This window comes from Trachurus japonicus, chromosome 24 (genome assembly GCF_045865225.1).
Source record: "Trachurus japonicus isolate A0001 chromosome 24, Traja_1.0".
NCBI classification, from domain to species: domain Eukaryota; kingdom Metazoa; phylum Chordata; class Actinopteri; order Carangiformes; family Carangidae; genus Trachurus; species Trachurus japonicus.
Window position 1 is genome coordinate 9,809,919 of NC_140930.1, and position 16,782 is coordinate 9,826,700.

The 16,782-nt window shown below is 41.6% G+C and overlaps 1 protein-coding gene across 1 annotated transcript in view; it reads left to right on the forward strand.

The window, feature by feature from the left end:
* The window catches only part of syne2a (spectrin repeat containing, nuclear envelope 2a), a 95,017-nt gene that overhangs the window by 41,781 nt on the left and 36,454 nt on the right, over nt 1-16,782 (forward strand). The window contains 28 exon segments of the mRNA XM_085771102.1: nt 63-207; nt 307-507; nt 1,005-1,264; nt 1,910-2,060; nt 2,827-2,970; nt 3,067-3,198; nt 3,399-3,581; nt 3,747-3,884; nt 4,167-4,352; nt 4,617-4,739; nt 5,193-5,375; nt 5,630-5,734; nt 6,542-6,643; nt 7,082-7,144; nt 7,257-7,730; nt 8,156-8,242; nt 8,590-8,745; nt 9,527-9,736; nt 9,889-9,978; nt 10,966-11,151; nt 11,321-11,491; nt 11,663-11,800; nt 12,790-12,989; nt 13,433-13,565; nt 14,544-14,726; nt 15,357-15,506; nt 15,942-16,118; nt 16,545-16,700. Of these exon segments, the coding sequence (XP_085627228.1) occupies nt 63-207; nt 307-507; nt 1,005-1,264; nt 1,910-2,060; nt 2,827-2,970; nt 3,067-3,198; nt 3,399-3,581; nt 3,747-3,884; nt 4,167-4,352; nt 4,617-4,739; nt 5,193-5,375; nt 5,630-5,734; nt 6,542-6,643; nt 7,082-7,144; nt 7,257-7,730; nt 8,156-8,242; nt 8,590-8,745; nt 9,527-9,736; nt 9,889-9,978; nt 10,966-11,151; nt 11,321-11,491; nt 11,663-11,800; nt 12,790-12,989; nt 13,433-13,565; nt 14,544-14,726; nt 15,357-15,506; nt 15,942-16,118; nt 16,545-16,700 (4,627 nt within the window).

Sequence of the window (16,782 nt, forward strand, 5' to 3'; positions counted from 1 at the left end):
CTTTTTGTATTTTCATCATGTGTTTATTTCTTATAATAACTCATAAAACTGATTTCTCACAGTTGTGCCATAAGACAACAGAATCACAGGAGCTGCCATGACGACATACGTCAACGTCTGTCTGTGTCTGAAGCCAGACTTTCTGAATGTGCTGCAGCACAGGTCACGTCATACGACAAATGTGTTGCTCATCAGACGAGATCTACGGTATGTTCAGTGCAGAACCGTTGATTAGCAGGACAAAACAATTTTGTATCTGTACTGAGTGAGTTTAACTTGAAATTTACATTTCATCTCCACGTGAAGCTGCTGATCCAGGATCTCCACAACCTCGCCAGGAAGATAGAAGAGCTGAGGGCCGGGTGTCCGATGCAGGGCTGTGGAGTCGGTAAAGACGGCGAGCTGGCTGCCCTCTGGCGCCGTTGGGTGTCGCTACGACGCGGTGTCGGCGTCCTGATGGCTCACGCCGAACAGAGACAAGAGGAATGGAAGGACATCACCACAAGTGTGAGTTCACTTCAGTGACCACAAATCCTTCTTTGCATCTAAATATGCACGTCCAGCTGCACAAATAAAAGAATGAAAATTGCATCAATCACACAGAACATATCTCTAGAAATAGACTTGATCATTTCTGTTCAAATAAGGATTTTTTATATAATTATGAAGCGAGGTTATGAAATTGTAGCCTTGGTTTTTTATTTGTTTTGTTTTTTTGTTTTTTGTTTTTTATTTGTTTTGTTGTTATTGTTGTTGTTTTTCTTTGAGGTAATGTAGGAGATTATTTTCGGATTCTTTTGTTATATGCATTTACTGTAAGTGATATTATGTATGGATTATTGAAGTTTCTAATGGTATATTTGTGTTTATTTTCTGTATGTTGTCATTATTTTGAGTCTGCTGTAGAGGATTCATATCCTGTATCAGATGTATTTTCATTAAATTTCATTAAATATAGAAAATATGCAGATAATATATTAAAGATTGAATCTGATCCCTTTCAGATTGAGCAGTGCTGCAGCTTCTTGGCCAGTCTTCAGGCGGAGGTGCCTGACTCCTCCACTGTGAGCTTCACGCAGGAGAAACCCCAGGAGCTTCTTGAGCAGGCCGAGATGCACCAGGCCGGTCTGGAGCAGGAGCAGCAGGCCTTGGCCTCGCTGGAGCACCGACTGGAGCACGCACTGAGCTTATCCAGCTCCCAGGACCCCACCAGCCCCGGACCGGTCGGCAGGACACTGGTGAAGATCCAGGAGAACGTCAGAAGGTGGGGATTTCACTAGTTTACAGATGTTAAAAGAATAGTTCACCCAAAATTCAAATTGCACTCATTATCTACTCACCCTCATGTCGACTAAGGGCTGGGAGAAGTTTCAGAGTTATCCGTGGCTTCTCTGAGTTACAGGGGGTCTCGGCGTAGCAGTGCATGTCAATATTACGGTTGCAAATGGATATCACTTTTCTTCGTAACAAAAAGACACACCAAAAAACATCCAAATACCTCCATGCTACTCGTATGTAATGTCCGTCTTGTATTGAAGCCCTGAAATGAAATAAGTAAATCTCGCGAGATTTGGACAGACCAGGAAGAGTAGACTTATATAGACTTATTTCGGGGCATCAATACAAGACGGACATTACATACGAGCACTATGGAGGTATTTGGATGTTTTTTGGTGTGTCTTTTTGTTACGAAGAAAAGTGGTATCCATTTGCAACCATCATATGGTCTGTAACTCAGAAAAGCCACGGATAACTCTGAAACTTCTCCCAGCCCTTAGTCCACATGAGGGTGAGTAGATAATGAGTTTTCAATGAAATTTCAATTTTGAGTGAACTATCCCTTTAAAAGTGATGATTCATTTGTGTCGGAGATGCTGAGAAGATACTGTTCTCCTGTTTCTCCCCACAGCCTGAAAGAGAGGAACCTGCAGGTGGTGGCTGCAGTCCAGGCAGAGGAGAAAGAGAGACAGCAAGTCCAGGAGGAGATCGGAGAAGTGGAGAAACACATGATCGCCATGCTCCCCACGCTGGAGGCCTGTTCGGATCGCAGCAAACGACAGGTCAGTCCTATTTATGACGCTTCATGAAACTGGAAATTAGGCAAGGCATCTTTATTTATATAGCGCATTTCATACCAAGGCAACTTGATGTGCTTTACATAAAGACAAAACATTTAAAAAGAACAGCCTAAAAACAAACTTTTTTTTTAAATAGAGAGAGAAAAGAAAATAGATAAAATTTAAAGTTCTTAAAAAGAGCTCAGCCATACAGTAAGCACATGAAAAGAGAAATGTTTTTAGTTGGGGCTGATTTCAGTTCTGCTGGTAGTTTGTTCCAGTTGTGTGCAGCGTTACAGCTAAATTAGAGATTTTGTCGAAGATTTTGGAAAGCAAAAGATGTTGTATATGTGGAAAAAATAACACAGTCTGTCTCAGAAATAAATGTTTGGTTATTTATCTGTGATGCAATGATGAAACTTTGACTTAGTATAGTGTACCTTTATATTAAATAAGGGTAAGGGTAGAAAAAGTGATCCTGAGCCCAGTGAGAAACCAAACTGTTCTTAGATGTTTTTGTTGTTACATGTTAGATCACAGTGGTCTTTTCAAGTGGTCGTCAGTCTAAACTGTCTTATCTGTGACGTGCACCACCGCCATTTCCTTCAAAGATAGAGCATATTAAACTCATGAGGAGCTGCCTGTGCCTTTAATAGGAAAATAAGTTAATCAAATAAGTGGAAGCTAAACTTTTGAACCTCCCAGCCCCCCCTATCTGGTGGTCTGTAATGTTTCTCTGATCTCCTCTTACACATTTCCACGCCGACAGGAGCTCAGAAAGGATCTGTCCTCCCAGAGGTCAAAACTCAACTCCATCATGGACGCTATGCAGAGCCGCTATGAGGAGATTCCCGTCGATATCAGGAAACGGTTACAAGAGGTTCAGCTGTCCCTGCGGAGAGCAGAGGAGAAGGTATAAAGGCACACAGTGACATACAGTACACATTATCTACCACCAAAACCTCTTGTCTTTTTTGTGACTGTGTGTGAATATGTGTGTGTTTCACAGCTCACGGAGATGAGCGGCCCGGCTCAGGAGCTCGCTGCTCGAGTGGTGGAGCTTTGTACTGCCCTAAAAAGAGTGAACGCATCACTGGAGCAGAAATGTCCGACAGTCAGTGATGCTAAGAAAGTCCTCAAGGTGTGTTCAGTGAAATATAGTTAATTTAGATTTAGTAATTTGACTTTTTACATCACACTGTATCCAAATTGTTTTTTTATTTGAAACAATTGAAACTGACAGAGAGCTAATAGACACAATTGCATAAATGCCATGCATGGATCCCATCACACTGTATCATCTTAGAGAGTTAACATCCTGTGTCGTCTTCTGTCCTCCAGCGTGTGTGGGACGAGCTGGACACATGGCACAGCCGCTTGATGCTCCTGGAGAGCGAGGTGCAGGATCTTGCGGAGGAGCAACCGGACCAAGCTCACCTCCTAATGGACCAGCTCACACAGCCACTGCAGCTCCACCAGAACGCGTCGCAGCTGGCCGAGCAGCGCACCGCCTTCCTCAGCAAGGTCAGGCGCTTACGATATTAGATAGAGATAGAAATAGAAAGCATCAAGACAGAATCAGACAGGCAGCTTCAATGTGAAACGTGGCCTCTGAGAATATAAATATATGCTCCAAGAGAAATGTGTTTTTGCTTCCTTATACAGTATTTATCCTGTTTCTCTCGTCAGATCCCCGTCTGTCTGCAGGAGTTAAAGGACATTTTAGACAGCGCCGCCTGCTGGATGGACGAGGCCCAGTCGTGGCTTAACACTCCCTGTTCGTTCACAACAGCCAGAAGTCTCCAGAATCACGCAAACTCTCTGCAGGTCAGTGAGAAACAAACTTCTGAAGCTTTTCACCACCTTTGATATCTTATATGTCATCCTGTTATGTGTGATGTATATTTTATTTACCCTAAAGAACGTGTTTTCCATATATCTATGTATTGTTTTTACACACATCTTTCTTGAATCATTGTTTCAGGATTGTTCTGCACACTTGTTCCCATTCTGCATATTTATTGAGATACATGTATATATTCATTGATCAATGTTTCCTGCTCCATCTGTTTAGCCATGATGAATTTCATTTTTTAATTACTCCTGCAGCTGGTGCTGGACGACTCTGAGAGGATCAGGGACACCCTGCACGGCTTCAGGTCGGTGCTGGCTGAGATCTCTGCCATATGTAACATCAGGAAGCAGGAGGCGCAGCTGGACCAGAACGACCAACAAGTCCTCAAAATGCAACGCAGCCTCCTGGAGCCACTGCAACAACTCCAGCAGGCTGCTGCGGTAACATATTTATACAAATTACTGTTAAAAATGAATGCCAACCTGGATGAATTAGTGTAATTTTGGGATGTTATGGCCATGTCTTGCGATTTAGTTTGTCATTACTCAGCAGGAATCAGGATGTTGTTGCTGCATTCTACTGTAAATGCTCCACAAAGCTAGTTAAATACATATTTTACATAGATTATAATAAAGAAAAGAGGGCTCTTAAGCTGCATGTAAAATACAAATACAAGTCAGATCTCTCAAAAATCTTCTCCTCAGGTGGTGGAGGCGATGGAAGATGAGCTGAAGACGATGGAGAAGAACGTCCCGAAGATCAGAACAATTTTATCCTGCATGGACGACACCAACATCCCTCTGACGGAGCATCTAAACAACCGACAGGTGAAGCTGCGCTGTTGTAATCCTTATTTTGTCACTTCATCTAAGACACACAGAGAAAATGCAAACAGTGGTGAAGTATAATAGTAAAAATATTCATCATTTATTTGCTATTTAAGTTGGACACTTAGAAGATAAAAGTGTTCTGTTGCTGCTTTCTCTACATTTGTTAAAAACGAAGTCCCTGCTACAGTTTCACAAAATAAAACAGAAACATTACAGCTGAAAAGAAAATTTTAAATTAATTGATTTACTCGACTGTGAAAGAAAATTATTTATATGAGAAAGCAAACTCGTCATTTCTTGCTGTGTTTAAGAGAAACAAAACTGTAACAGTACTAGTTTAGATTTTTGTTGGAGTTTGTAATATATTTTCTTAATGACTTGTCAAGAGTGTTGTAAAATCCTCTGCTGATCTTTAGTCACTCTCACTCCCTCCTGTTTTCTTCCCTGCAGGTGATCCTGGCCAACGTGCAGTCGATGCAGAGGACACTGGACGACATGGAGAGATGCAAAGAGGAGCTTGACCTCCCACAGGGAGCGGAGGAGAGTCTGCTGGTCTTCTCTAGAGCCAAACAGCTGCTGCAGCCGCTGGAGGAGGTGGAGCGACTCACCCAGGAACAAACCTCACTGCTGGAGGTATAAACCAGAACAACACTGCAGTACAGACAGAAATTATAATTTGATTCTGGATTCTAGATAACTAATATTTCAAGTGTATTGCTAGGTTTGTTTCCCTATAAAATCTTATATTTCTCATGGATGATTTCATCTTTTGTTGTTATAACCAGTGTTCACAGCAGCCGAAAGAACCACAATGATATTCAACAGTACAACTTTATTTATCACTTGTAAATGTCTTTCTGCTTCTCTTGTCTGTTTGATCAACACAGAGCAAAATCAAGCTGGAGGAAGAAACCATGAAGGATCTCAGCGTCCCCACAGTCTCCAGTGTTCCTGAAGAGATACAGCCACTATACAGAAGACACTTAGTCCAGGTAATAATAATTATCCTTATAATAATAATAATAATAATAACCATCGTCATAATGAAGCAGAATATTAATCAAACGCCACTAATGTCATGTTTGATTTTAACTTGCCACCAGCTTTGGATTAAACCAATTCACTATAACCTGCAGCTTTATGTACAGTAGAGCACAGGAGGCGACCACCTAATAAAAACCCTGTGCTCTGTGGAACTGGTTGAACCTGCCTGGTACAGACCCATCAGCAAAAACAAACCCTGAATGTGTTCATCATACTGGGCTGTGAGGCAGGATCAACCAAAACCTTTGAATCTTAGTTTGTTTGTTGAGAAATTATTATTCTTAATTCTTCTTTAATTATTTATACTGCAATTATGATGCAGTTCAGACTGAATCTTAACTAATCGTGACTCAATTTAGCTGTTAGCTCATATTTTGGATCACATTTAAATGAGTTAAAGACTCTATAGCAATGAAAGAAATAGTTTTTTTCCATAGAAGCTATTCTCCCTTAAAAAATAAGCAAATTTAAGCAAATTAATAATTGCTAAATGTATATACAGTCCTCTATTAGACTTCATTATTCCCTCACAAATGTCCAATGCCCTTCTCTCACTATATTATAGTGTAGAATATGTAAATAAAGCAATAATGAGTGGATGACTGTTATTGGAGTCATGGGGCCGTGTATGCTGAATAACAATGCTTCACTGATATCACTTTAAAATGACACTATGAAAAAAAGAAGCCACTTAATTATTCCATTATCATTTAAATCCCATTTTTGATCATATCATTCACCCTTATCACTAATAGCAGGAGGCTTTTGAAGTGTCTAATTCAGAGGAAGAGGAGGAGGAGGATGACGAGAGCTCTCACTCGTCGTCCTCTGACACACTAACATGCAGTATACCAGAGGTAAATCTGAAACATAATTACAGCTTGGGAACGCATGTTTCTGGGTGCCTCTTTCTGTGGGTTTCCTTCCAAAATGTCACAAAGAACAGAGTGAAAAGTTATTTAAAATGAAAAAATACTATTACTAGTTATTCTACATATTTTGGAATGAAACTCAGAATTTCTTGGGACCCCTCTTCCTGTATTTTTCCTCCTTTTATTTCTTTCTCTTCCTGCGGTGCTGAGGCCTGGAGCAGGTTTTGCATGTTGATATGAAGCTGTGTGAGACAGGCTCAGTCCTCTTCAATGATAAATCCACTCCGACACTGTCAGATGCAGCTGCTTGAAATGTGTTGCTCCTCAGGAACCTTTCCTTTCCTCTTCATGTGTGTGTTTGTGTGTCTGTCTGTGCATGGATTTCATCTGCGTTTATGTATTCATACGAAACACACATAATAGGACCCAGACGAGCCACTCATCTCAGAGGATTTTGCTGAAATGGAGCCGCTGTCAAAGGTAAAGGTGAGTTATGTTTTAGTTTTGAAGGAATCTGTTCTCTATATGTTTTTTTTGACACTCAGTGTAGTTAGTTTGTGATCAGAGTAGTTAGAGGAAAGATTCATTTGTCTTTCAGTTTCCTTCTGAAGTGGAGACGAGCTCTGGAGCTGCTGAGTCGGGGCTTTTATCTGTGAAGCCGGGTTACGATACCAACAACTCTGGATCTAAAAATGTGGAAACTGGATTCATAACGACGGACTCTAAAGCTGGTGTTGGCGGTTCGTCGAGAGCAGCAGAGTCGCTGATCTCTGCCGGTGTCGTTCCGGCTGCTGCGAAGTCTCCGCAGGCTGCAGCAGCAGCTGCGGTCGAAGACACAAGACTGATTCCTGCCAGACCCACAGCTCCATTCACGCCGAGGAGAGACTCGGTGTTCACGGAGGAGGAGGTGGAGGAGGAGGAGGAGGAGAGAGACGGGGAAAGACACCGCGACGGAGATGAGAAGGAGCAGCAAAGGTGGAGCCGACTTTATACCCAGATCGCTCAAAAACTCACCACCTTGAAAAAAGTTCAGCAGGAGCATCAAACTGAAGATGGAGGAACAGGAGAAAAGGTAAGAAAACAGAAGGTTTCCGATCATTGGGATTTTCAAGACATGTTGGTTCAGATTTTTAAAAATAGATGCGTGATGGAAGAAGAGACATTATGCAGAGGAGAGGATGAGATGAAAACAGGATTATCCATCACATCTGTTACCTGGGCAACATCTGATAAAAAAAAAATAAGAAGCACCAATAGCCCTTAAAAAATTAGATGTTTTTTAGTGCTCTCACAAAGATATCATTATCGTTGTGATTCCAATGTGTCTGATGTTAAAAAATGTCTTGAAATAAAAATGAATGAATGCAGCTCTAATTTTAACTCATTGTTCCCTGTCTAGTTATTCTCCCCTTGCCTCCTCATCCACTTCTCCCACTCTTTCCCTCTTCCATTCACCAACCGTGAAACTTAAAATTACTTTACCTGGCTTTGTTTTAGGTTCCAGAAAAGGAGTCAATATCAACTGGTTCAGTTTCTGCCGTTCTCCAGAGGATGCACGAGTCCATCACCATGCTGAGACAAATGGTACGTGCCCTGGGAACAGAGGTGGAAATAAAAAGAAGTTGTTGACTCTTATACATTATGCCAACTCACAAGGATGTGTGTGGTTTAACAAGCTAAACAAAAGGTTTATATCAAAACAAATGCTTTCAAGTTTAGAACTAAGATGTTAAAATATGTGGACCTAAGTATAACACACACTAAACCAGAAATATTAAATCATACTGTATGGATGGGAAGCAAGATCCAACATTAAACTAAGATCATATGATCAATAAACCTTTCTTTAAAAAAAAAAACATAACGTAAAACATAAAAATCCTGCACTGAGTGATACAGTAGTGATTATCTTGTGTTTGTTTTTTCCCCAGGTGAATTCTGCAGACACTTCTCATCCAGGTGTGAAGGAGGAGTTGTATGAAGCTGCTCGGAGAGTTCTCCTCTGTCTGGACTCATGGACCGACCTCCTGTTGACTCCTGGTGGCGCTGGTGAAGATGACCCTCAGCTGAGCCTCCTGCAGCAGGAGGTAAAACACATATATAGGATATATTGTCTAATTAAATATATAAATATACTGTTACTGTGATATGATCTTAAAGGGATGGTTCAACATTTTGGCAAATTGGCCCTTTGCCATAATCCCTATAGTCTTAGCAGTAGGTTCGTTACCTTTAATTGTCGGTGCAAGCTATTTTTAGAACGGTGGGGCAGAGCCGTGATCTGTTCAGAGCTACACTACGGAGGCTCATGGGATTTCTTGGTTTTCCTCATCAAACTCAGCAAATACACAATCCAACAACTCCAAAACGCTCTGGTGGACAAGTTGTGTCCTGCACATTCACCGCGCTATGAGATAACAACGGAACATTACGAGACGGAGTTGTTTTCGAGGTAAATTCATGCAAAACCAGTGGATTGCGTTCCCGTTCGAGGCAGTTTTTCAGCAAGCAGTCTCTGCATTTACCTCTAAAACAACTCTGTCTGGTAACGTTCTGTTATTATCTCATAGCGTGGTGAATGTGCAGGTCACAACTTGTCCACCAGAGCGTTTTGGAGTTGTTGGATTGTGTAATTGATGAGTTTGACGAGGGAAACCAAGAAATCCCATGAGCCTCCATAGCGTAGCTCTGAGCAGCTTGCGGCTCTGCTCCGCCGTTCTAAAAATAGCTTGCACCAACAATTAAAGGTAATAAACCTACTCCTAAAACTATAGAGATTATGGCAATGGGCCAATTTGCCAAAATGTTGAACTATCCCTTTAAAAGGACGTGCAGTGAGCCACTGACTTTCTCTTCATCCCTGTGCAGTGTGTATCCAGGGAGCTGGTGACTCTGGTCGAGATGTTGAATAAAGTGGAGTCACAGACCAGGTCTGAACTTTCCAAAGAGCAGCCAGACGCTTTCCGCTGCCTGAGCTGCCTTCAGGACTGTCTCTGCTCCGTCCAGCTGCTCTTCACTTCGTCCAACAAGCAGCTCACACAACATCTGGCTCCCAGAGACCATCAACCAGTCAATCAGGTTAGAAACTGAGTCTGATTGAACCACATTACATTTGTTACATGAAAAAATTACATTTTGGCTTTAAGATGTGTAAAAATGTAAAGTCAAGTCAGGGGTCTGAATACTTTCTCACCAGTCTGAAGCAACACGTTTCACCTTTTCTCACATAGGAGCCCATCAACCAGCTGTGTTATCTAGACGAGTTTGAACCAGGTCAGAGTGAGACCTTCCCAAGCCTGAAGGACGCTCCTAGTCTGGAGGTAACCACCACTACACAGCTTTGTACCAGTGTCCATTATACATGTTTACACGTTTATATTCTCATGTATACTATCTTTTAATTATAAAAGCTTTACAGACCATTACTAGCTCATCCTATAGTCTCGTCTTTTTTATAATCTTCATATTCTGCACTGTCTTCGTATCTTATTAGTGCACTGATGATACCTAGTGTTTTGACATGTGCCTTGCAATTGTCCATCATGTTTTGTTTTTTTAATTGAATTGAATTGAACTGAATTGTGACTCCTACACTATATCAGACATTATTTTACTGATGATACAGAAGGATGAAAATGGCAACAATATTCTGATGTGAGCTGTAATTATTGATCAACAAAAACTTCTAGACCATTATGCAGCATTTTATTCTACTTCTACACAGTTTAATATCAATTTATATCAATATCAATGTAGTGACCCTTCTCTTTTCAAAAGAAGCAATCACAGTGGTTGATCAATGATGGTTTGATGAAGTGTGCTTGGCAAAATAAAGAGAGTGTCCAAACGAAGTTACACCAATATTTGAAGAGTTCATTTGCAAAAGCAGATAAACACCATTTTGAAAAAAAATGAGCTGATGCTTTTGAATTATTCTTTGCATAGTGTTGTTTTCAATACAGCTTTATTTTTTTGAGATACTGTTTTGAGATCTGTTTTTTTTTATGTCTCATCTCGGAGTTATCTGCTTTTGCAAATGAACTCTTCATTTATTGTTGTTACTTTCTATTGTTGAAATCAAACAAAATCCAAAAATTCTTACTAGTAAACAAAATTTCCAATATTAACCAATACTGACACAGCACAGTCAAAAAACTGTGTGCTTCTGATCAACAAATCAAAAACATAAATAAACATGAACGTAATAACGGCTCCAACAATCAATGTTCGACTCATTTATAGTTGGATCGGAAGCCTGGCTGAGGATCTGTGTCTCCAGAGTTAATGTTATTCTCTGTGTCTCTCAGCAGTGCGTCCTGGGCCGACATGTGAGAGAGAGTCCGGGGGAAAAAGCCAAGCTGCAGCAAGACTCCCGCTCTTTGCTTCAGGGGATAACTCGCCTCCTGGAAGTGGGAGAAGAAGGCACAAAGGAGAGGCAGACGAGCCAGGTTCACAACCGCAGCCAGCTTCAAGCCGCTCTCTGCAGACACAAGGTATCTCACAGAGCTTCACTCTCTTGATGGTTTTCAAAGAGACACGCAGTCCTGAAACGACCTCAAATAACCAATGATAAGATTTAACAAGATATTGTGCCTCATTCCACTCTTCCACACAATTACTTCACTTCACTTCTGTCATAAATCTGGTCTCTCGGTGATCCAGAGGCTCCTTCAGGTCCTTGGGTCTCAGTTGGCGTTTGTGCAGCATCTTTTCCAACACGAGCCAGAAGTTCTCCGGTGTCAGGAGGACGAGCGCTTGCAGCTGGAAGTCAGGGCCAAAGCTTTGCAGCAACAGGCTCTGGAGCAGGAAGTGGCTTCTCAAAGGAAACTCCAGGTTTGTTGAGCACATTTGCTGAAGGCCATAAAAATCCACACACACACACACACACACACACACACACACACACACACACACACACACACACACACATAAACGAGAAGTTTTGTGTGAAAGGTACTTTGAAAAGTGTCGTGCATTGAGAATAGATGTGTGGGTTTCTGTTAGGAGTGGAGCCTCTGGGAGGACAGCTGTGGTCAGCTGGGCAGAGCGCTGGATGAGTCTGAAGCCTTCATCAGCAGTGGAGAACCAGAGGGGGAGGATGAGGAGGAGTCGGTCATAGAGCGCAGACTAGATGCCTGCAAGGTAAAGCTGAAAACTCAAGTCTCAGGACTGTGTTTGTTTATTTGTTGTCTGTCAAACTGCTGTGATTTAGTTTTAGAAAAGGTGCAGAAATTGATAAACATCAGTCTGCTTCTTCGTCTTCCTACATTTCCTCACATGCCTCTCAACAGCTGTCATAGATCAGGCCTGCACTGTATGTGTTTACACTGTTGCATGTGTTTAATCTGAACATTTGTTCAGCTGAGAAAAGAGTTGGAAACTGTTTAGTAGTTGTTCTGGTCTCAGCTATGACGAACTCATTTGTGCCCTAAAAAAACTATACACAAAAGTATATACAACAAACAACTATTAAACTCATTGTAGAAGCACTAGAAACATCTGTGTCGTCAGTTTTGACTGGTTAGGCTCTTGAATTAAAAGGACCTACTAGATCAAATACCAGAATTAAATGGCACAACGCCTGAAGCCAGTTTCAGTGTGGAATGACTCTGTGTGGTTTTTCTTCCTGGAACAAATGAAAAGAACAGTTCGAAGGCCACACTGACGATCAGGCTGCTAAGTGTTTTGGTTCAGCTGTCAGGTGCTGGCAGAATTATAGAGGCCTGGTCATTGTTGTCACCTCCAGACACAATATAAGAGCAGATTTCTCTTTTATACCACTTCTTTTTACACTTTTTAGTTCATTTCTCATATTAATAAAAAGTGCATGGATTGGATTTGGCATAGATTTATGCAGAGAGATGAAGGGACCTGTTGCAAATGGCACAAATCAATGATACTGAGGCAGGGTGATAATGTGTTTTTTGCTTTTTATTACGTTACAGCCGTTGTCTGAGTCTTGTTTTATTTGTCTCTCTATCTTCTCTAACACTTCAAATTCTCTGCACTGCATTACATTTCCTTCACGCTCTCCTCAGATGTCAGTGTGAAAGATTGTTATTGACTTGTAGGTCGATAAAAACATCACAAACACATCACCTTTTTTTTTTTTTTTACCCCCTGTCACACAGCAAACACTGGCCCAGCTGGATGAGAGCAGAGCAGCTTTAGGACTGCTCTTGGATCAGCGCACGGTGCTGCAGACAGAGTCCAGCTTTGCTGCCTCAGTCAGCCAGACAGGAGGCGCTCTGGAGCTGCGGTGGAGGAGTGCCTTCAGGCGGACGGAGCAAGAGATTCAACGCTGCAGAGACATCCAGGACGTCCGGGCCAGGTGGGACAGAGCAACTCCTGCTCTAGATGTCTTTATTATCCATGAGTGGAGGCCAGGCAGGTTTAATTATTGCCCGAGCAGACTGAGAAATGTTTTTGTCTGGAACAGAGACTTCAGCGATTCTTCACAGACACAAAATAAAATTAGGATGCCAAAGTCTTTCTTTATTCCAGGGCCAAAGCTGTCAGGTGTCCAGGACTAACTATTATTTCACAACGTCTCAACTCCTATAATGTGTTAAGGTGTGCAACATGAAGATATACTGATACTGTGCCTTATCTTCATTATTAATAAACCTGGAGGACGTGCTGCCGTGACACTGCTCTACAGTCTTGTTCATTAGAATCCGATAAACTCGGTTGTTACTTGACTTTCTATGAAGCAGTGTTACTGTACGTTCTGCTCCACTGGATGAGTTATGTCTCCCTCGTTCCTCCCCACAGATTCCAGACGGACTTCACCTCCATCAGTAACTGGCTGGTCGGTGCCAACAAACACCTGAAGACTTGGTCAGACCTGGCAAACACCTCAGACCTGAAGCAGCAGTGTGTTCACAACAGTCTGGTGGAGCTGCTGGTGAGGCTCTTGTATCTATACAACACCTTAAAGAGGAACTATGCTACTTTTTTTTTTTACCTTAGTCTAACAGCTTTTCAGTAATTGTGATGGTTAAATGACTTGTTAGGGGGAGAATGGAGGCTCTCTGCCTTCAACCTAGCGTCTCTTGGCCGAAAACCACCTTGTTTATGACATAAGACTACACTAATGTACACTGCGTAACACGTATATGATATATATCTTTATCTACCGCTCAAATTGGATTGATTTCTCGCCGGCTTCGTTGTAAACCAATGCACATGGCCGGGAGGAGGGTTAGCAAAACAGAGAAAAAGCGACCTGACTTGCATAGTTGCCCTTTAACATACAACAAAAACATAAGGTTGTTGTCAACTACAGACTTTAAGCACAACAAAAGATCAGCCTGTTGAATACCTGATTAATTCACAAATTATTTCTTCTTTTTAAGTTTATTTGCTCATTTTAATGCCAGTAGTCTTTTAATGCACTTATGTTTTAACAGCAGTCCTTCTAGATAAATCTATTCATTCCTCCTTGGTCTGGTATTTGTTTATTTTATGCCTATTAAATACACATTGTCACTTCTTTTTGAAATCTCCTATAATAACTTCAATGACAGAAAATTTAAATATCACATAACATCACAATATTAAACAAACACACATTGAGACTAAAATTAAAATTCATTCATCAGGTCATAGATAGATAGATAGATAGATAGATAGATAGATAGATAGATAGATAGATAGATAGATAAAAAATACACTACAAGTACAAAGGGAGCAATCTAGACATAGCTTAAATACTGTGCTACATAATTTGAGTGCAATACATACTTAAAAACAATATAATAGTAGTGCAAAAGGGCCGAAACATAATTTAAAAATTAGGTATGTTGTTGTAACATATCATATCGGTCAGTACTAAACTGTGTCCTGGCATTTTTTAACCTCGGACCCTGACTCTGTGCTTCAGGACTTCTCCATGGAGGTGAAGGCCACGTCGGTGCAGAAGGCGTCTGTGTCCAGAGCGGCCACGCAGCTGCTCCACCTGAGGGAGGCCGACTGCCCCGGCCTCAGAGCTCAGATCTCACAGCTGGAGGTCGGCTGGAGCCAGCTGACCTCAGATCTGCCCCGGATACAAGAGCAGCTACACCAGGTGAGAAGCATCAGCAACAACACTAAAATGAGTTTTGAATACGCAGTAATAAGTAAATAAATTATCTTAACTCGTAATGATCTGAGGTCTGCGCCGCCGCTCCAGTCCCGTGGTTCTGTCAGTGCGTCTGTTTCTCCAAACTTCCATCACACGCCTCATAAACTCAGAACATTAAAACTTTCCAGTTCTTCATGAATTAACATGCAGTGGTCCAACTCCATGGAAGTGCTGTTGGTTCTCAAATATAATTAGGCATTGAGAAATGCCCTCTGGTCAAGGGAGTGCATCCTTCACTGCAACCCTGTTTGAAATCATTTTCGGGGTGATTTAGGGTCGGGAGGAAATGTACAAAGGAGGATTCATTTTTCTTTTCCATTTATCACCAGTGAATGGAAACAGATCTATTCTGTGTAATTAAGCTAGTGTTGGCAGAGGATTCATTTTGATGTCTCACTCACCACAGAAGAGGATGAAAACATCTACCACAGAAAGATCGATCAATGGGACAAGGACACAAGTTAGACTGTAGCAGAACTGATGTTTATCGTGTTTGGAAATTATTTTATTTAGTTTATACAGCTCAGTAAAGTTAGAAATGAAAGATCTTCTCTGTTTTCCTGTGTCTGTCAGCGGCTGCTGGATGGATGGCCACCGACGGAGCTGCTGTCCGACCTGGAGAACTGGCTGAAGAAGCTGGAGGCTCGGCTGAGCCAGGACGAAGAAACTCTTCTCAAGGCCGAAGATGCTGCTCAGATCACTGAGGTCCTGCAGCACTACAAGGTACAGACACCTCCATGGTTCACTCTGTCAGTTTCTCTTTAATAAGTGGTTATTTTCAAGTGACCACTTTTATTCAGGTTTATTTATTCCAATAACTCATTCGTAAAAAAACAAACAAACAAACAAAAAAAAAACATTTCCATGAGTTCCTGCCCCTGTCTTTATTGGTTTATGTCAAAACAATTACCTGGACTATGATGAAAAAAATTGCAAATATATATATTTACACTTCTTTGCTGATTATACTTGATGAAAAACATGAGTCTGTAGGAAATAAGTTGTCAAATATCTGAGATGTGAGTATAAACCTCCATTCATAGCAGAAGTGGATTACAAATACCACATTTTAAAAGTAATTTCTTCTTCTATTGTCATCTAGAAACTTTTTATTTTCATTTTAATGTCTACTTTATGTTTCATGTCTCTTGTTTTCAGGAGTTAAAGGCAGGTATCGTCAGCGGGCAGCTCCTCCTCGACTTCCTGTGCCAGTCTGGGCCTCAGGCGAAGGGAGCAGACGTCCAGTCTCTCCGGTCTGAACGTTCGATGTTTGCAGAGACTCTCGGTGCCCTGAGACTCCAGTGGCTGGACGTCCAGAGGCGGCTGGAGAGCCAGGTCAGTGTCCCAGCTACAGTACCATCTTAAAAACACAGCAACCTATAGTTTTACATGAGCCAATGTGGCTTTCTATGTATTTTCATGTCTAATATTCTCATTGAAATAGATTGAACTTGCAAAGCTAAGAGTTGTTTCACATAGTCGAACCCTGGATGAGTTTCCATGCAACCAAGTCAAAGACTCGACTGGAAGTGGAACTGGAGTTTCTGCTTATGTATTGTCATTTAAAGCTCAAATCTGATCGATCAGCACAAATGTTGGCTGACGGTTTGTATTGTTTCTGGAACTCTTTAATCAAACCATCAACATAAATCCATGTATGCCTTGTGTAACTCTCTAAATGGACCCAGACAAAATGCAATTTTCCAGTTCTGACTGTTGTTTCTACACATGATTGAGCCACCGTTTGGCTTCGCCCTTTAGATTCATGGAGCTGAACAGATGCATCACACTTGTGCAGCCAGAGAGAGGCGGTTGCAGCGTCTTCAAGGCTGGATAGAGCGGCAGAAAAAGCAGCTGAGTCAGTGGGAACAACCCACCAGTCAAACTCTGGCTCGTAAGGCTCTGCGAGAGTGGGAGGTATAGTATATTAATAACAGGAAGTAAAGGAGTTTTAGTTTGTACCGTTTGTTCTGCTGCTGTCATCAGACGTGAGACCGGC